This window comes from Epinephelus moara, chromosome 10 (genome assembly GCF_006386435.1).
Source record: "Epinephelus moara isolate mb chromosome 10, YSFRI_EMoa_1.0, whole genome shotgun sequence".
In the NCBI taxonomy this organism is placed as follows: Eukaryota; Metazoa; Chordata; class Actinopteri; order Perciformes; family Serranidae; genus Epinephelus; species Epinephelus moara.
The window spans coordinates 15493675-15514347 of record NC_065515.1 but is presented as its reverse complement, the minus strand read 5'-3'; the positions used below and the strand labels follow the sequence as shown (position 1 = coordinate 15514347).

At 41.2% G+C, this 20673-nt stretch overlaps 1 protein-coding gene across 9 annotated transcripts in view; it reads left to right on the top strand.

The window, feature by feature from the left end:
• Nucleotides 1–20673, top strand: part of osbpl9 (oxysterol binding protein-like 9) — a 50434-nt gene that overhangs the window by 5540 nt on the left and 24221 nt on the right. For 5 of the 9 annotated variants that reach the window (XM_050055751.1, XM_050055749.1, XM_050055750.1 and 2 more), the window contains exons 3-8: nt 1236–1314; nt 13100–13176; nt 17745–17840; nt 19141–19188; nt 20492–20521; nt 20614–20664. In XM_050055751.1, the coding sequence (XP_049911708.1) occupies nt 1236–1314; nt 13100–13176; nt 17745–17840; nt 19141–19188; nt 20492–20521; nt 20614–20664 (381 nt within the window). Of the gene's footprint in view, nt 1–1075; nt 1095–1235; nt 1315–13099; nt 13177–14287; nt 14694–16534; nt 16771–17744; nt 17841–19140; nt 19189–20491; nt 20522–20613; nt 20665–20673 lie in introns of those variants that run through there. The other 4 variants (XM_050055755.1, XM_050055754.1, XM_050055753.1 and 1 more) reach the window with 4 other exon arrangements.

The following is a 20673-nucleotide window of genomic DNA, read 5'->3' as shown; positions in this document are numbered from 1 at the left end:
GAGGCTCATTCTCAACAGCGTGAGATGTAAACGTTAATTGCATCCTCCTCAGCTCAGTTAGCTAGCTCAGTGGTGCTAGATGAGTCAGCAGATGTATGATTCCGTCTGTGTGATGATACAGTTGGTAGGTGTGTAGTCCGGTAGAAAGAAAGTAGTTCCTCCCTGAAACTGCTCACAACAAGGTCTGTGGATTATCTTGAGTAACCGAGTCATGCTTTCTAAAAAGAGACATTGCTGTTAAGGTTTCACTTTTTTTTTTGGGCACTTGGCGCACCAGAAATGGAGAGCCATCTAGTTCCATTATATTAGAGAGAAGGCAGACATCTCTATGGCTGATATTTCCAACACTTGGCAGCTCACACCAAAGCAATCTAGACTGAAAAATAGCACTACAGGTAAGAGGAAAAACATGTATTTTTTTTTTTTTGATTTAGGGGTGAACTGTTCTTTTAAGAGCGGCCTTGCTCATGTGTTGTGACTTTATCTACTTAAATAAACAAAGACAATGCTGTAACCCAGTGGAATTGACATTATGTCTTTGTAAAGAGTGAGTGTATGAGGTTAGGTGAGGTTGGGGTGTTAATTGCTCTGAGAGTCTAAAACTAAGTATCAGTTAAAAATTGTTTGTTTCTTAAAGGTGGTATTTATGGAGCACTATTGTACTGGACTGTAAAAAATTTTTTTACAGCTGTTCCTATGTCTTATCCACCCCCTGTAGTAGTGGTATTTTTATTACTTTCAGGTTTGCTGTGTAAGGAAGCTCTGAGTCACACACCCTGTTTCGGTTGCTAGGAGCTAATGTCCCAGCTAGCCAGCAGGCCGTTTCTCTGCAGTTCTGCTGGCTGCTAGCTGCTGGTCCCCGGTGCCTGTCTCTCTCCACCCTTCTCTGCCTTTCTCCTCCTTCACTCTCCCAAATCCCACCTCCTCCTCCCCTCCCTTCTTCTCTGCTATGTTCCAAAAGGCTGCACTCGCATGTGTGTGTGTGTGTGTGTATGAGAGAGAGGAGCACAGAATGATTGTGAGAAAAAGACGATAATGCAAGAAGAGATGGAGCTTTAGAAGGGGAAAGAGTGAGGTACCAAGACAGACCAAGGGTAATATATAATAGAGAGCCCGTCAGGGGCTGCTGGAACATGTGGAGGGCATGAGGATAGAAATGGAAAGTGGAGTATGACGTGTCCCGCTGCCTGACTGCCTGCTTTTTTTCCTCTCTCTCTCCCTCTCTGTTTGCCCAGGGAGCTGTGATCGGCATTGATGACGAGGACGACAGCACATTCACCATCACTGTGGACCAGAAGACTTTCCATTTCCAAGGTGAGATGTCCACCTTTTTATTTGTGTTGTTCTCTTTATGCCCCCTCCTCTCTGCTTGTCATCACCGGCTTTCTTTCTCCGGCTTCTTATATTTTTTTTTGCATCCATCCCTGCTGTTCATTTGCTCCCTCTATCTCACTCTCCCTCTCTCTTGCTCACTCCTCTCTCCCTCCCCGTCTTTTAAAGACTTGGATTGATCGGCTCTAATGCCAGGAAACACATGCACATAGGCATCTACACAATGTCAAAGCGTGCTGCGTGCACTTGAGCTTTTTCTCCCTTCCTGTGGAACGTCAAGCTCTGCGAAGTTGGACTGACTCGTATTTCTGTAAATAAACAAGATTTGTTCCACTGCGAGCTAGGCAGATTCCTCTGGAAAAATACAAGCAAGTAAGACTTCTTTTTTTTCCCTTGGCCCTCCTGACTGTGGCTGAGGAGGAAGATTGCTGCTTGTGTGTCTCTGCAGTTGAGCCTCTGGGAATATTAAGGGAGTACTGCTGAGCTGGAAGCTGAGCTCAGGTCTCTTCTGGTTGCTGCCGCTGCTCGCCCTTCGCTGCACCGCTGCCGCCGCTCGCTATCTCCCCACCAGTCATTCCATAGGGACAGGATTGGCTCTCAGCTACAGCATCGCCCCCCTCCCGTCCTGCCAACCCTTCCCTCTTTTTTGACAGGGAGCTGTCCAGTCCAGTACACCGCAGACACCCTTTTTTATTCTATCACTCCACCAAGGTCTCTAACTAACCTTCTCCACCTTTCCTTCATCTCTGTCCTTCCATCTGTTCATTTGTATTCAGCCCCCCCCCTCGAACCAACACCTAACCCCTCACACTTCACCTCCAGTACCCCACCCCCCTACCCCTTTCCACCTCCTTTTTGAGGGTCACCAGCCACAGTCCATGGGCTCCCCGCCCCTCTCACCTCCTCCATGCCCTCTCCCATGTCTGTGTTCCGAAGCTGTATGCTGTGGTTCTACAAACGGAAGGGTAAGGAGAAAACCGTGCACGTCTCATGGTCCATATGCATGCCAGTCCTGGGCAAAAGGATCGAGAGGAGGCGTTGTTTGTTTGTCTTCTGGGATGTGCAGTCAGGGTGGAGCAGAATGTTCCGGAGAGCTCAGGTGTATTGGTTTGTTATCGAGGTTCAAGGACAGTTCAGAGCGGCGTAAAGTAGCCTGTTTAGTGGCTGTTGCCCGTGAGGACTTATTAGGGACTTATTAGGGAGAGAAGAGTGTGTGCAGTGTCCTGTGTCAGTCCAGTGTTTGTACAGACTAGGTGTGTTATGTAGAACAGGATGTTTGTTGTTTCTGGTGTTTGTTCTGCTCATCATTGATTTGGCTGGTTTGGCGAAACAATGATGTAATACTTCACCGTCGGTATGGTAATTATCGTATGCACTTTCTCATAGAGACTTGTTTGTCAGTGAATAATAGCTCAGATGTCATTGTCTTAATTTCTTCTGGAACTTTCTGTGCCACAGTTAATCTGAGTCTTTCGCATCAGCTATAACGCTTCATTATCTGAATAATTAGTCTGAGAGACTTCTACATCAGAGAGCGGGCAAACGGCAGCAATGTATGCAAATTACGTTCTAATTTTAAGAGCATTATTCAAAAACCTTCATTAACTGAGTCAAAGAGGGGAATTAATTTGTGGCAGGGTGTATAGCTGGCATGAAAAGGCAGCAGTCAACAAAGATGATACAATATGTGTAGTAAATATGACAATGCAATACTATAAGACATTAGCATATTTGTGAAATCATATTATATTTGTACGTGTCTTTACCAATTAGACAGTTTGTTTGAAAGCAGCATATTCTTTTGCAGGACAATCTGAGTTCTCGCAGCTTATTGTGACCCTTCATGATCGTCTTGTATGAGAGAAAGCATGAAATGTCTCTAAGACACATCTGTTTTCCAGACACCTAGAGGAGCTTAATCCGAATGCCCTGAGGAAGACCCAATGTGGGTTGAAAGCGGTCGATGTTCTCCTTTGTAACTTTTATATGCCCTAAACTAATAAAGCCATCTTAACTATACATCCTTGGCTCAATGCTAGTGTGCCTCAAGTGACCCCAGCGGCTTTCCTTTTACCTAGACGTGTGCTGTACCATCTCACAAATCACCGCTGGAGAGAAGTAGTGCTAACTGTTTTTATTTTATTTATTAGTTTATCTGTCAAGGTAACAGATTACAATAAAATTAAACACATGTATTGTATGTAGGATTTCTAGCCAGAGATAATTAGCGACCTATCTCTGGTTAGGATTTCTGCTTAAAACAATCATTATAGTCGGTTTTCTTTCTTATATGTTTTTGCGTCTTATCACTTGTTTAATTTTACCTCAATTCCTGGCTTGCTTTTGTCCAGCACTGTTGTTTGGCTCTAATTATTATATTGACTCTTGGGTATTTTGCTTCTGCTTTGCATTGTTTGTTAAAGCACTTTGTAAACTCTGTTTTCAAAGGTGCTTCCTTATTATTATTTTAACATATCATCATAAGCATGAGTACATTAGTTGAATTGGGCACGTAATCAATAGTGACATTCTCATACATGTGGCACAATTAGAGATGTTTGGATACCATTTTTTCTTTCCCAGTACTAATTCCAATACCTGAACTTATGTAGCAGCGAGTACAAACTACTGATCTCATACCATTGCATTAAAAAAACAGCTGTGTACTACTAATTCTGTATGGATGTGAAATGATTGCTATCATTGTTGTGTGGCATTGCTTTATAAGAGTGGTTCCTATCTAGTCCAACCACAGGGTCCAGATTTCTCCTTAGTCATTAGTTCAAGGTCCACACAGTTTAATATATTCAGTATCATACTTGTGTTTGGCAGGTTGTTAAGCTAGTTTGCTGTCTCTGTTAAGTAGCTGGCCACTATTCACTCACTATACAGCAGTAAATGGCTCTTTAAAATAAAAGCTCTCTGCCAGAAATTCACTGTACTTCAAAATAAAGTGTGTTTTCTACAAACTTGACACGTTCACAAGTCACTTGCGGTCCATTCAAAATGGACCCGTGAGCAACTTTTGGACCGTGACCCACCAGTTGGGAACCACTGCTTTGTAAGATTGATAGTGTTGACTTTGGCAGCACTGGTGCCACCCCTAAAGAGTAAAACCGTGCATACTGTACAAGCTGCCTTTATACTGGTGGGACTTGTCAGTGTAATATATTGTCCAATTGCTGACAATTTGTTAATGGGTGAGATTATGCTATTGCGATCAATTATTTTATGCCGCTCGAAAAGAGTAGTTGCCAGTGGCCGCACAGTGCAACTTTCTTTATAGGCTACTGTTTTAGAGCGGTGACAGTAAAAGCATTGGATCAGTACATAGACTTGTGTACTTGCTGCTACCCGATCCAGCATTTTAGGCAGTATCAGAGGTATTTCCGATACTAATAAAGGTATTGGAACGGCTCTAGACACAATAATATAAAAATGGCAAAACCACTTGTGTTGTGAGTATGAGATTCTGGATACATCAGATTAGCTTGGATATCAAGAGATGCACAGGATGTTGGGCAGGAGGAGATTTCTCTGTTGCTGTAAAACGATCCTTGTCCGAGTGTGTTATGTAGTCAGTCTCCCAGGATTCACAGCGGGATCTGATGTGTCCGTCTATATATATATATGTATATATATATATATATATATATATATATATATATATATATATATATATATATATATATATATATATATATATATATATGTGCTTGTGTGCCATTTTGTATTGGCTGCGTGGGTAAGGTATGGACTGTGTCTGTGTGATGTGTAGAGCCTTACTGCTAAGGTTAAGACAGGTAAAAAAGAAAAAAGAAAGAGCTAGGCTGATACTATTTACAGGAATTTAAATTCCTAGTGACCAATACATCTGCTGATACACAGCCACAAGTGTGTCTCATGGTATGGTTTAAGAGAAACCCAGGATTGAGCCATGATACTTCCTCTTATGGGACAGTTCAGCTCTCAGGTTTAAGTGTGGTTCTGAGCTGGCCGGCCTCTGTGTTAGCCCCGAGTGCAGCTCTGTGCTGTCTTTCTATTTAGAGAAGCATCCATTATTCATTGGCCCCTCTCCCCCGGCGGTGCATCAGAGTTGCCTGAGAGCCCTTTAGCTTTCCCTTTTCCTCTTTCCCCCTCTCTGCTCTCACACGCCTCCTCTTATCTACAGCAGTTATCAATCTCTTGTCTTTCCCTCCCTCTCTGTCAGGCCGCACTGACGGCCCTGACCATCAGTCCAGGATGAGAGACCTCTCATGCTCTCTCCCTTGTCTCAAGGGACCTGGATATCACCTGCTCTGTATGCTGTTATCTCTTTTTAAGTAAACCACCTTGGTCATCATTTTTTACCACTGTGCTCTTTCAGGACTGCATCTGGACTGTATTTAATCAGAAAGTTGTCCCACAGTGCAGATAACATATGACTCAGTCAGTCCAGAGTGATGTGATGAGTTCATTTCACATTTTTACCACACAATTGAGGCAAAATCATAGATGACATTAACAAAAAAACTGAAAAGATAGCACCAAGACTGTTTCTTCGTTGACCTCTGAAACTGTGCATTCTCTTAGCACCACATTTTGGTAGCTGCCACGTTACTGACAAGTCGCAGTCCTGTGCATCAGACCCTTCGTCCTCCCGCTGGAGCATGTGCTGAAATATTTCATCAGCTTGTCTGAAGATGGCAGGAGGAGAGAGAAGAGGGGAGGGATGAATAATTCACAGAGGCCTTATGAGAAAGGAGGAGCAGCATTATTGGGGAGAGACTGAGCATTGTAAAGGGAAATCTTTGTTTGGATACCCTGACCACTTAGATGGAAGAAAAATCCTTGGGTTAAGGACGTCACTGGGGCCGATAGTGTGTTAAATTGTCTGTTTGTCTAAACATGGTGTGTGTGTGTGTGTGTGTGTGTGTGTGTGTGTGTGTGTGTGTGTGTGTGTGTGTGTGTGTGTGTTAATTGTACACACTGAATGTAGATATTAGAGACCTCTGTCTTTGTTTACCCGTCTTTGATGCCATTTTTATGTAGTCTAGGTAGCTGTAACTCCCAGTAACTTCATTTATGTACATTCAGTTTCCAATCACAAGCTGAATACAGTCTGGAAGATGTCAGTTACGAATAGAAGAGTATGTGGAGGCACATATGATGAGTAAAAATTGGAGCACGAGATGGTCGTCAGGTTTTCAAGCATGTACATGTTAAGCTGGTTTAAGAGACTGATCGTTTTGTTCTCTGACTAATTTGGCAGAGGTATGGCATGACTAACTCTAGGAAAAAATGATCACAGAAGTACTTGCTTTACAATTGGCCAGGTATACGGGACCAGTATAATGTTACTTTTAATGTGGGTATAAGCTAACACCGTCAGTGTGCCCACATAATAGTGTATATGTAATAACAGTGCAGTAAAAGCAGTTGGTAACTTTAAAAAAAAAAAAAAAAAAAATATATATATATATATATAAGATTATAATCTGCCTACTTTATTGCCTTGTAGCATTCCTAATGGCCTTACTGCATGTGAACAAAAACAACCAATCAGAGCAGATGAGTCTTTAAAGCAGCGGTCAGTCATGTCAGTCATGCCTTGTGAACTACGGTCAAACTGTCAAACTAGGCAGCACTGATCAAATATGAGTCAAGATTCTGTGAATGCATTGCCTATTTCTCACCTCAGATGTTTCAGAAACATATTTTAGTGTACTGTTTAGCTGTAAAATGAGAATGTTTGTGACCCGGCTGCCATGTTGGGTACAGTTTAACAGGAGGACTGAGCACCTCACACTCATTTTACAGCTAAAGAGTACACTAAAATATGTTTCTGAAAACATTTAAGGTGAGAAACAGGCAATGCAGCAACAAAGTCTTGATTCTTATTTGATCAGCAGTGCCTAGTTTGAAAATGTGACCGCAGTTCACAAGCATGACTGACGTAATTGTCAGTTGATTGGTCGTTTTTGGTGCAGCGCGGTCTGATTTTAGACACCAAAAAACGCCACTAGAAACAGTAGGAAGAGAAGAAGGGACATGATTTTCTTTTTCACAGACTATCCGTCTAATGTACTTTTTTCGTAATATATTGACAGTTTCAGCAGATACGACACAAAGTTAATTTCTTAAAAGTTACCAGCTGTGGCTTTAAATATGTAAACACACAATGTAAGAAGTGTTGTGCCAGTGTAGGGGTCGATGGAGGTAGATGTCCTTGGTTCAAGCTCAGCGAAGGACCTTGCATGTTCGCTCCAACTCCCCTGTTTTCCATTCAGCTCCTTACTTTAGTTTACTCTATGCAAAAAAGCTAAAAATGGCAAATACTTGAAACTGTATGAAAATCAAGTAGACAGAATAAAGGGCATGCACATATTACTGTACGTGGAAGTTGGTCACTTCCCCTTGATTAGCAAATAGTCCGCATCTGCTGGTGCATTCACAGGGGAAAATGCATTGACAAAACAGCAGTGCTGTGGAGCCACTGACTGCATAAATAGTTTGAGAAACAATTCAGGCTTAACTTTTTACCAACTTCTGATTGCTACAGAGAGGAGGATCATTATATTTCAGTGAGACACTTGAAATCCTGGTTCCAAAACGTGGATATGTGAGTGTGGTTTTCTTCAGTTTGGTACAGCACAGAGATAATTTTTGATTCTGATGATGTTCACAGTTTATTGTTTGTGATAATAGTTTGTTTATGTGGAAACTCAGTGTTTCATTTGGCATCAGTATTTTCTTTTCAGGCACAACAACAACTCGCTGTGTCTGTCTGTATCTATCATGGGTCTTGATCCAATATCTGCCAGGGTCTGACAGTGATTATTAGGAAGGCGTGTGTGTAGGTGGATAGGTTGGAGTTTATTGGTGTGAGTTACAGTTTCCTGTGTGTGCTTGATCTTCTAATAGCCTTACCGTGCCTCTCTGCTTTCTTCTAGCGGGGAAGCATCAGAGCCTACGGTAATAGGGTTTAGTCAGCACACCTTCCTCTGTTGTGACGCTACTTAGCAGCTGGGCTTTGAGGCTGTGTTACACTGTTGCAGTGGTGAAACAGCATTATGACAGTCGAGTGTGTTGTTAATGTCAGCTTTGTGTAGTGAAAGGAAAAACGTGAACTTGGTCACTGTTGGCAGCGGTATCAAGGTATTGTGGTATACTGGGTATTTAGAAATCCTGAATGTATGATTTTCAATACCGTCAAAAATACAGATGCTCCTTTTTCTGATGAACTGATACAGAGATGCTGTATTGAGAGCACTTACTCTCCTATCTATTCATTTTTCTGTGGGCCATAAGTACTTAAATCCATCAAGACTTGTCTAAGTAAGCAACTTCCATATTAGAAACACAGCATTTTAGGCAACACAATACATGTTGTAATGACTTCTGTCACCAGTCGCTCAGTTTTTAAGTTGTCCCTTTTTCTTTTTTTACACAAATATCGTCATATGTCATACCCTGGTGAAATGTCAGGAGGGTATGAAGTAACAAGCCTAGTGACTGTTAGACTTTTGCCCCTTTTGCTCCTCTATAAAATTTGATAATTGCTTTAGAAGAGCACGTAACAAGCCCTTTACACCCCTTACACTGCGTAGGACCTTAAAGTATTCTCACTGTCAACTCAGAAACCAGGAAAATCTCCTCATTTCTTATCTTCTGATAGGGAAAAAAAAGAAAGACACTGGTCACAGATATCTTTAACCCTTATTAAACATTGTCCATTCATTTTGGGTCTGTTGGCACCACCAACTTCTGAGCAACTCTCCCCAGGTAGCAGGCTACCTTCTCTATTACACTGTGGTCAAAGAGTTGTAAGTTGTACCTTAATCTTGTTCTATCTTGTCTATTCGTCTAACTCTGGCTTGTCCCTTTCCCCTTTGTCTGTATCAAGACAGGTAAATGTTTAAAAGAACAAGTAACATGCTGTTGTTTTTTTTTGGTTTTTAATATGTAACTGCAGATTAACAAAGAAGGTTCATGTCAGATGACGGGCACTGTCATGACTTGCAGTATGCCTCATGTGACTGGCCAACTGGCTGTCTGGCAAACACTGGAGATGTGCTGAGTCGACTAACTGCTCATACCTAACTAATCTAAATCACGGCTGGAGATTGGACTTGCAACACAGTTCATACAGTTAGAGTATTTGTTTTTGTTGAATGGTCCTGCTACTACCTCTCCTCTGTCATGAATAGAGCTAAACAACATTAGCCGCAGTAATCTGTTCCTCTGGAGAGTCTGTTTGGCTGAGGGGGAAAGTGAGAGGCCAGTGAGGCGCTGTCTGAGTGGATTGGCCTGAGCCTTGGCTGCCTTTTAATGTCTTTAAAAGCTTTTCTGCTGTAGCAAAGCTCAGCCTCTGTGCTAGCACAGGCATTCATCTGCCGAGCTGTCTTGTTTCCAGCTCAATGAAATATGACTTTTACATAGGATATAGTTTGCCAGCTAATTCAGTGGCATATATCTAATTAAGTCTTTCTTTCACAGCTTTTAGAGATGTAGTTTGACTGTGGTGGCTGCCATCCACAAACACAAAGCAGGAGTAAACCTGCTGAAAATCTTTAATAACTTGAAATACAATCTGTAAATACATAGGTTACTGTTACTGTTTGTAAACACGATCACCGGTGAAAATAAAAGTAAGAGCCAACCCCAGATTTACTCTCACTATGTTGGTGTTTTTCGGTGCTGTGTCTCATGGATGCCCGCTGTTTACGGTCTGGCACCTGATCACTACCGGCCTCACCTGAGCGCAGTGGGGATACACGCCCATAAACATCCCAAACAGAAAATACAGGCAGATGGAGGAATCTCTGCAGAAAAATACACCACCACAAACTTCTAGTGGGTCTTAAGTGATGAATCTGTAAGAGTCTATGCATTGTTTTTTTAGTAAAATCCTTCCTAGTACATCTTTACATCCTAGCTGTCTGTTTGTAGAGGACAAGATATTGTATCTCTGTATGCCACTGGCACCAAAAACTGTGCATGTGCCTTCTGCAGTCAGTGTGTGTATGTGTGTTTGCACGTGGTGTCCTGTAATGGGTCACTGTTTAATGTCACTGGTGGACTGTTTGTTCTCTGTCTTTGCTCTGAGGGTGCTGCCTCACCCAGCTCCATTTCACTCTTCGAACCCAAAGGCTCCATGTTAAAAAAAAATAGGCAAGAATCCATACTGCCTCACCACTCGGAGCGAGCTTTATCTCTTCATCTTTACCATGATCATAGGAGTATTGACATTTTAATTTGTCAGTACTCCTAATATAAGCGCCCAGTCAAGATTTTGAGTGTTAGTGTATTTGATCTGATACTGGTACTGATATTTGAAATTTAGTCTGGCTCACAGGATGCAGACTGAGGGTATAAGACGGAATTTATACTTGGGAGTGTAGGGTCTGGGTTGACATGGAGCCTACGCCGTAACCTACGCAGACCTCCTGTCTATTTCTGTGGGCTGAAACCATTTCCCTCAGTGGAAACAAAGCTTTTATTTACATTTCACAGATAAGAAACAATAAATTGTGAAGACAATAAAGCCTCCACAAAAATAGCAATTTAAGTCTTGTGTATAATTTATCCTTCAGGGATTTATACTCAGGGATTTATCCCTGCTTCATATGGGCACAGGAAATCTCTGCTCGTTGTTAGGCTAATTTATACAATGTAAAATGCCATAGGCTTGTGTTAATAACATTAGCATGTTGTATTTGTTTGTAGAACATGTGTAGTATAAGAGTTGTTTTGTCAGTGAACCTTGTGAGTTGTAATGGAGCCAAATTATGTAACCTTTGTTAAACATTGCTGTTGTCCTTGGTTTTATGAGAAGAGGAAAAGATTGCCGGCCACTTGGCTAATGTATACAATGTAAAATGCCATAGGCTTGAGCTAAAAACATTAGCATATTGTATTTGTGGGGAAATTTGTGTCCAGATAAACACAAGTGTCTGTGAATGCTGCGAGTTACAGTGAAGCCGATTTGTGTACTTATGTTTGAAATTGTCTCTATTAAGCCATGTTTAATGTGTGTTGTGGTTGTGTTTTGAATCAGCTAAACTTTGCAGCACTTAAAAGAAACCCTGCTGCAAACTAGTATTTTGAAGGTGTATAATTGCAAATTCCTCATAGTTAAATGAAACTAATCTCAGATAGCCAGACCTATCTACACCCTTTGTTTTAGCGCCTCTGAGCTAGCAACATCCACGCTAAAACATCTTTTAACGTATTACGTGGCATTTTCTTTTGCAGGGATTTAGCCACTATAATGCCTAGGCTCGCCTTTCCACCAAACCAAGTTCATCCCGACACTGTTTTGCAAGGGAAGCAATCCTGCATCCTGGGCTTAGCCCCACCCAAAGCCCAAGGCAATTGTTATTGGTTTAAAGAAATACGAACAGCCCAGAGATTTTTTTCCCTTAGCGTGGAATTATGATGGGACCTTTTTCCAGCACTGGCACATTACAAGATAGGTCTGGCTACACGATACCACTTTAAATCATACATTATTACTATATTAATGCACAGCCCTTTCTAGCTTCACTTCGAGATTCTCTTTTTTAAGTGTTTACTGAGATATGTCATATGAAAGCGAATTTTCCTTAGATTTGTTTAGTACAGTAGCACAGCTAGACAGCTGTTACATTTTAAGCTGCTGTTCAGGTACAGGCAGTGCCAGAAATAATCAGAGGCAAAGGGCAAAAATCTTCCTAAATTCAAGGTATTTGATTTGCCCCAAGGGGGTAAAAAATGTGTTCCTACCCTGTGTACAGGCCTAACTAGCCTTTTTGATGACTAATTTAAAGGAACAGTTTGACATTTTGAGCAACACTTTTTGCTTTCTTGCTGAAAGTTAGATACCCCCCATATAACAAGGAAAATATCTTCCTGGAAATCTGAAAACTGTTTCTCGACAAATGGTCTACAACCCAGCAGAAGTGAATTGACTCCTAGCTTATGTTCTTGACGTTAGTTAACTAGGGCCTATCCATGGTACATCACATCCTCATTTTTGTGACATTTTGGTTGCCAAGGTGTGTGTTGTTGTTTTTTGTTTTTTCTCCTCAACTTTATTTATTTTTTGTATTGTTTATTACTTTCTTGTTCTCTGTATTTGTCTCAACTGGACATTACTTTATCTTGCCTTTGTGTGGCATTTAAGTTGCTGCCTTTGCAATGCACATATTATCTGTCCTTAAAAAACTCAATAAAGAGACTTGGAAGAAAAGATACCTCCCTTATGTCCTTAAATATCAAGCTAGTCAGAAAATTATCAGCTTAGTTTATCATAAAGACTAAAAACAGGGGTAAACAGTTAGCCTGGCTCTGTCCAGGACTATGTGCTGGACTATTTCTTGGTCGAGTACAGTCACTTAAAATGCTGGTCTGTTCCTTTTAAGGACATTTATGGCCGTCTGCCATATGAAATCTCTGGACATGTTTCCATCAAAATCTGTTTCTTTTTATTGCCCTCTCTGTTTATTTTGATATCTTTTATTTACTTCAGCTGTAAATCACATTGTTTGCCTCTCTAATATAAAAAGTATATGGTTATTACTGTCTTATTTGTGAAACTACATATACATATGATTATAGACTGTTCAGCCCTGAACATTAAGGTATTTTAGATAAACACAGCGTCCATCACTGCGTCACCAGTACTCATGTCATTTCAGTGTTGTGTCTCAGTGTCATTAATGTGTAACATGAGTGTAATGGTTACTGACGGTGTCTGTATGGAAAACGTGGCTCACTGGGTGTGTCTGTGTGCTTCTGCCCTCAGCCCGTGATGCAGACGAGCGGGAGAAGTGGATCCACGCCTTAGAGGGAACTATCCTCCGTCACACCCTCCAACTCCGAGTATGTAACCATGCACTTTTTTGTATATATGTGTGTGAGTTTCTGTGTGTCTGCGTGTCCGATCCATCCACTACAGTTCCGAGACAACTGTGTTGTGTGTTGTTTTGCCTGTTCATACCAAATCCTGTGTCAGAATTTACGTTTTTATTTTACATGACATATTTGCCTAATCATGCTAATCTTTACCCGAAGAGAATACAGCTATAGATGTAGTGAAAAAGCTACAGGTGAGCATAAAATGAAGCTAAATGTGTTACCTTGATATCAAAGCTTTAAATGTGGGATTTTTATTGCACCTCAGATAGCATGCATTTGCATACTCTGTAAATCATGTACTGTGCTACGCAACAACACCTATATGACGACCTTGAAAGGGACTTTGCATTTTAGGTTTTGTTATCAGCACTTTTTCTTGCTCATACCTGATTTCATTGCTCAACAGATCAGTTGAGAGTCAGTGATGAGTCTTGTCAGTATAAATGGAAAATAATAGTGGCATTCATGTCAGCATAGAAGGACAATGTTTGGCAATATGTGGCTGCTTTGCACTGTATCGTGACCAGGCGTAGTTTTAAGGAAAGACTGTTGCATCACTGCTGGTGGCATGTTTTGTCTGGTTATTTTTTTTGTTTGTTTATTTTAAGTGTTGAGACATAGCGTGTCTTATCTAGTTCTTTTTCCTGTTCTTCTTGCCCTCTAGTTGTTTCTTTGGCCAACCTTATTTCCTCCTCTCCTTCCCTTAGCCAAACCTTCCCCGTTGTTCCCCTCCCACCGTCATGTACGTGCAGCTCTTTCCATCCATCTCCTCCTTTTTCCCCTCATGACCAACCTTTTCATTCGCTCCCCCTCCCTCCTTCCTTTTTTTTTCTGCCTTCCCTCCCTCCGTGGCAAATCCTTCTGATGTGCTACGTGTGCCTGCTTGCTCAGTGCGCACACACACATACACACACTAATGCAGTGATGGTGAGCTGCTGTCATAGCGTCATGTGACGCAGCAGTGACCAATCCGGGTCCTGCTTGCTGCCAAACATCTGCCTCTGCTGCCTCAGCCAATCAGAGTGGCTGTTAGTGCCTGTCCCTGTCAGCACTTGCTGCTGCTGCTTTGTGTGTTTTCTCTTCTGCCTGCGTGAGAGGAAGTGTGCCTTTCCTGCCAGGGGAGGGTCCTGGATTAACTCAGCTCTGTCTGCCCTCATACCAAACGCTCAGCTGATAACTGCTGCCGAAGGATATACTGTAGCCAGACTGACTGCACTGCTAACTGCTGCTGTGGTTTATATTGGCAGACTGCAGTGGAGAGCAAGAGGAGGAGATTGTTTTCAGTTTCTGTGTGGAGGAGGGAGGAGGGAGAAAGAAAGAACGCTAACTTCACCAGAGCTGGTGGTTTTGCTGCTGTAGGGAGAGGAAAAACAGAATAACGGAGGCAGAGAAAGAGAAAACGATCTTGTGTCAGGCTTAATGGCCTGATGGGGGAGATGTCCAAGGTTTAACGCAGCATGTCCATTGGAGCGAGGCACCCAGTAAGTAAAACACACACACACACACACACACACAAAAACACAAACGCCACTGCACCAGAGCAAGGAGAACTTCAACGGCTGCAGTGCGCTGCCGGGACAGCAGCATTTTAAAGTGGGTCACACTGCGTGGAAAGACAAACAGAAACAGAAGGGAGGGGGGAGGGTGTGAGGGTGTTGTTTGTAGAGTCTGGGGTAGTAGGGTGGGTTTGTGTGTGTGTGTGTTTATGTGTGAGACTTTGCGGGCTGCTCTAAAATATTCCCACTATGTCACAGTCACACAGACAGGATGCACGGCGTGTGTGTGTTAGGAATGAGTGGGAGTGGAGGTGCAGACGTCTGGGAAGATTTCAGGAACAGTGGAGAAGTGGGCACTGTGACGTGGTTGTACGGTGGCTGTTAATAAACCGACCACCTGCCTCTGACTGTCCGCTTCCATACTTATCTGCTCTGTTAAAAAAAAAAAAAGGAACACTTCCCCTCCATCGTATGTGTTGACAGAACATGAGATATTAACTAGGTAATGATAGGGGCTCTGTCTTATTTTTTGTTTGTTTTCACCATGTACGGTTTATTTCCCTGATCCTATTGAGTTTCTTTTTACAAGGATTTAGGCCTATAATGCAAACATGACCAGTTGTAGTGTATGGTACACCTGTACACTTAAATGCTGTCTAGAAGCCCTGTGGTAAATTGTACCTTTAAGATACATGTATTGAACTCTATTTACATTGAATTGTGGTTGTATGCTATTGTTTTAAGTAGGACAATTAGTCGACTAGTTGATTGCTACCATTGCTAGCCGGCACCAAAAATAGTACACAGTCAAACTTAGTTACACTTATGATTTATTGTGTTTGTTGATGTGCACATTTAAATGACATATTGACATAATTTGCACTGAAATGTCATGTATTCCTAGTCAAGAGTTGGTTTATAAAAAAACAAGTATCTGTTAGCTGCTAATGCTAACAGCAGTGGATTAAAAGAAAATGAGGGAAAGACGAAAAAACACACTGGTCGCTTCACCCTGTCCCGCAAGAAGTGAAGTGGTAAGTAGGACAAAGACGAAATCTCGTGAAACCAGTGCGGTTTGGCAGTAATTTGATTTTATTTAGTGGCTTTTAAAATACAATTTGGTGATTAAAAAATGTGATTAAAGATTTGTAATGGCTCTTAGGATACACACAGTCATTTTCTGGACAATGTTTAACCTTACATATTATATTTAGCTTAATTATGTCTGTCTTCTAAATGTTTTTTTACTTTCAGACTAATTGGCTAGTCTAAATCAAACTTCTGTTTAAACGTCTGGGAAACTAGTCGTTAGGAAAATCCCTAGTTGTAATGTGTTTGTGTTATTTTGTAAATACTATAATGTCAGAGTGGATGGAGTTAATCCTCACTGTAAATAGAGGAGGGATGCCAAAATGAATGGCAACACTTCACATTACTAGATTACAGGATTTGCAAAGGTAGTCCACTCCCTGTATTTACACAAGAACCTGTACAGGTTTTGACATTGCTCTGAAGTCTGTGTAGTTTTGTCAGCAGCTTGGGGTAGAAATGATGATGATGTAATGCCTTCCCATATAGGTGGCAGCTGTTTTTCTGATAAACTGGAGTGATTTTTCCAGTGTAGTGTAAGCAAGCAGACAGAGGAGGGGTTGCTCGCACTGGAATGCCAATCCATGCACCTGTGTCCACACACTGATGCAGTATATAGACATTCACATCTGCAGCAGAGTTGTTTTGGTTTGCATTTTTGCTCAGGCCCTCATGTGGCCAGCTATATTCTGCAGTCACACTGACACTGAAGCAACCTTTGATCCTTTGAGGAAGTGAGGCTTGTTGACTGCAGACTTCATGACTGCAGAGTTAACATTTCGTTCTCTTTAAAGTATGTCTTTACCGTTAAAACTGCAGCGGCTCTCAGGCTGCTAAAAGCATTTTGCTGTTGATGGCTTTTCTTCACTTTCCTGTGAGGTCGTCTGTAACACGCAGAAAAGCCGCCACGCACACAGGACACACCAGGACTCTGCAACTCGGCGAGTCCAAAGCAGCGGTAGCGTCCAGCATGGTTTGATAAGAGCTTGATTTACTAACATGACTTCTGTCTGACTCTAACAGTCGTCATCAGCTTTACTATTACTTGCTTTGCTTTTTCATGCAAGAGGTGTTGTTCTGTGTGGAGTAACTGCTGACACACACTGTGTTAGTTATCTTACTGACTCGTCTGGTGTGGCATAGAGGTGTTATTGTGTTGGCATTGCTGCAGAGTGTCCTTGCAGTTGACAGAATCCAGCAGTTTGTTATTTTTTGAAGGACATCTCGTCTGTGCGTACATTTATCTGCTCATTTTCCTGTCTCTGGTTTTGTGGCACAGCCAGCTGGATTGTTCTTGGTTGGTTGAGCTCAGACAGATAGAGACAGATGCCCGGTCACGTCTGTCCTGCCAATAGTCTAGTAATTACCTTTTAATGGATATTATGTAATGAAATTGTCTGTGCCTATGTCTCTGTATGTGTGTGTGTGGAGACTGTGTTTCTGATTCTGATGTGCCTATTAAGGCAGGCTAATTAACAAACAATGAATTTGAGTGCACCTCAACCCATTTACACACATGCTTCTGTGTCGGTAACTAAATTCCCTCCAGCCACGAGTTCCTTGATTCAGTTTTGTTGAAGCCTGAAATTCGCTGGCGTCCAGTCAGTCAGGCAGGCAGACAGACCTGCTGGCCTTTTATGCTGGCTAGCCTTTAAACAATAGTATTCATATCTCCCCCAGTACAGTACGCTGCTGGAAGATTCTCCTGAACTGTTGATGTTTCTGTCCACCATTTTGTGCAACAGCTTACAAAGCCTACCTGGCCAGGAGGTGACACAGACAAGCTCTTTTTTTTTATGAATGGATAAAAAGTAAATCTGTTGCTTATATTATTAGTAGTGTGGCTGTGTATTTTACTTTGAATATGCAAATACCAGCATGGCGTTTGACACAGATTTGGTTTGTGGCTGCACTGTAATGCTTCACTGTGCTTGTCTCCATCCTCAGGAGGCCGAGACAGGATTTGTTCCTAGTGTTCAAGACTTTGATAAGAAGCTAGCTGAAGCTGACGCCTACCTGCAGATTCTGATTGACCAGTTAAAGGTAGGACTCGACAGAGCAACACCAAACTGACATCATCATTTCATCTTTCATGTAGGTTTGAGAAATGTAGGATATCTGACACTCACTTTGGCATATATTGTTGGACATTAATAGGTAATATAGTCTATTTAGAAGAGTTTCCACATAGATCAAATAATGTATTGCCAGTGTTGAGTGTAACAACACACACAGTAACAATTATCTGCATAATGGGCAGATAGCAAAAAAATAAACATGCAGACAAAAGTGATGAGGTCCAGTGTGCCCGTGCAGAGGCTCTTTATCCTGGGCAGTCCTGTGCTGACTCCGAGAAGGATCAGTTTGTCTGATAAACAGTTTAAGGATCTCCTACTCACGAGGTATAACTACTGTTTTCACAATAAACACGACCAGTTTACTATAAAGCTATGGTTTGGTGAGTGTGTGACTCAAGTGTGTTTGTTTAAATGTGTTGGCCTGCTAAATATAGTTCATATCCCAAGCAACATGTTATTTCCTTTTAAGCCTGTCATCATTTAATGGTGTTAGGAAGGCCAGTCTTTTATATTATTTCATGTGTGCCTATTATTTTGAGGCAATTAATATTTGTGCTATGCAGTATAAGAAGGTAAACCTCATTTATGTATTTATATAGTTTTATTTTGAGGCAGTTGTTGTCCACTTCAGTGCCTTCTTGATTCTCCTTGTCCTTGTTGTGTGCCCATATGTGAGCATATGTAAGCTAATCAATGTATTGGTGTTAACTTGCAAACCTGTGACTGCGCCTCAGGCAATGTTATGGAGTAAACGCACAAGTAATGTAATGGTTAGTAAAACAAGTTATTTTCTACAGGGAGTAATTAAGTAAAGTATTGCATAACTGTCTTCAAAAGTAACACTGTTTATTCCATATTGCAACCCAAAATTGACCCTATATCTGTAAATACATCATATACATAAACGGCATGACTTGCATTTGAATCTGCGTCATTACCCTCCTTTTATTTTGCATTTCCTTGCTGACCTCACTCTTCTTTATCAAAGCAGAAGTTATAGTAAGATTTGTGGTAGCATGGTGATAAAGCAGAGAATCATGTTTTTAAAGAAGCGGTAGCATCTTCTCACAGGCAGAAAATCTTAATGAAAACACTACGCGTAAGAGAAGAGCTTGCTACTCCTCACCACAATATCTCAAGCCACAACACCCTTACAGTCACCTTCTTATAATCACATTACTCATTTGACTGTGTACCCATCTGAGCTCATGTTCCATCTCCCGTTTAGCCCTTTTCATCTCTTGTTCTCTGTCAACCTCACACAGCTGTTTGATGAGAAGATCAAGGACTGCAAAGAGGATGAATCACGCAGAGTAAGTACCAGCAGTGCTACTCTGTCCTCATGTCTCTGCTCTCTGGTCCGTTGTTCTCACTGTCATTAGTGCCAAGGCTAACAGCAGGAGATGCAGGCTCACGTATAGCGCCGGGGAATGAAAAATGATGGCTGTCAGTGTGAAGCAGACATTTGATATGTGTCACTTATCAGGTTTAAGCTGTCAGAATATATTGCAGTGGTTTAAAAATGACTATACATTACAACCTGTTTCTCATCATTTGTATTAAGAAAGTAATTAAATTGTGGCTTTTTATTTGAAAGGCTAGCAAAACAGATTAAAACAGTTGAAACTGAGGCTTATCTTCATTACTGATTAATCCTTTTCTTCTGCTTAATGTCCCAAAATTGTGAAAATGCCCATTATAATTCCCCATAACCCAAATATGATGTCTTGGTTTTGTCTCATCAACTGTCTCAAACCCAAAGATATTTGATTTACAATAACATAAATCATAAAAGCAGCAAATCCTCACATTTAAGATGCAAGAACCAGAACAGGTTGACAGTTTTTACTTAAAAAATGTAACCTGTCGATAATCTGAGTAGTTGCTGATTACTTGTCATTTGATTAATCAACTAATATTTGATTTGTTTTGATGCATTTCCAATATGGGAAACACAACATAAAATGAACGGTAATCCTAAAGCATATTCTCAGTATACAACTTCTCATAAACAACATAAATAAGTAGTAGTATACACTTATATTGCCATGGCCCTTCTCCATAAATCAAAGATTTACTCAAAATTTAACATGTAAACAACTCACAATTTTTGTTTCTTAATTATTACGATCACTATTATCATATATTTTGGAGTTGCAGCTGTAACAGACTGGCACAGGTAGCTCTTCAGCTAAATATGGAACATTGAGGGTTTGCATGGTGGCTGATGAACAAGAGACCATGCTTGTGTATTAAAGTTAAAACACATGCTATTGAGGGACAGTTATCTATTAGAGGTGTTGGAGGAAGCAGTTCAGTTTCAGAGCATATGTGTTTTTTTTCCCAGCAGCTGTGTGATTCAGTTCCTCCCTTAGATTAATGCTTGGTCACTTTGACTTGTTTGTCACTGAGACTCCACCAGTCTCTAAAGTATGGCAAACAGTCTTGTAGATTTCCAAAGAACCAAAAAGTTGCTGCTGTAAGTTAGACCCGTGACCTCAGTGTTGTGCTTTGTTTGCTGTCAAACTGGTTGCATCAGCTTCTGTTTTTTAACATTGCACAAGTTTTTTTTTTTAAATGACTGGTTTTACAGACGGTTGTCTTTTCTTTTTGCAGAAAATCGAAAATTTGAAGGAGACTACTTGTGTAAGTCAGGACTTAACACACTTTCCTTCCTGCCGTTGAGTTTACAAGCTAGTTCCTAGTTACTGAATTCCTTTTCTGTTTTTTTCTTTCAGAGCATGGTAGAGTCCATCAAGCACTGTATTGTACTGCTGCAAATCGCCAAGGTAAACACA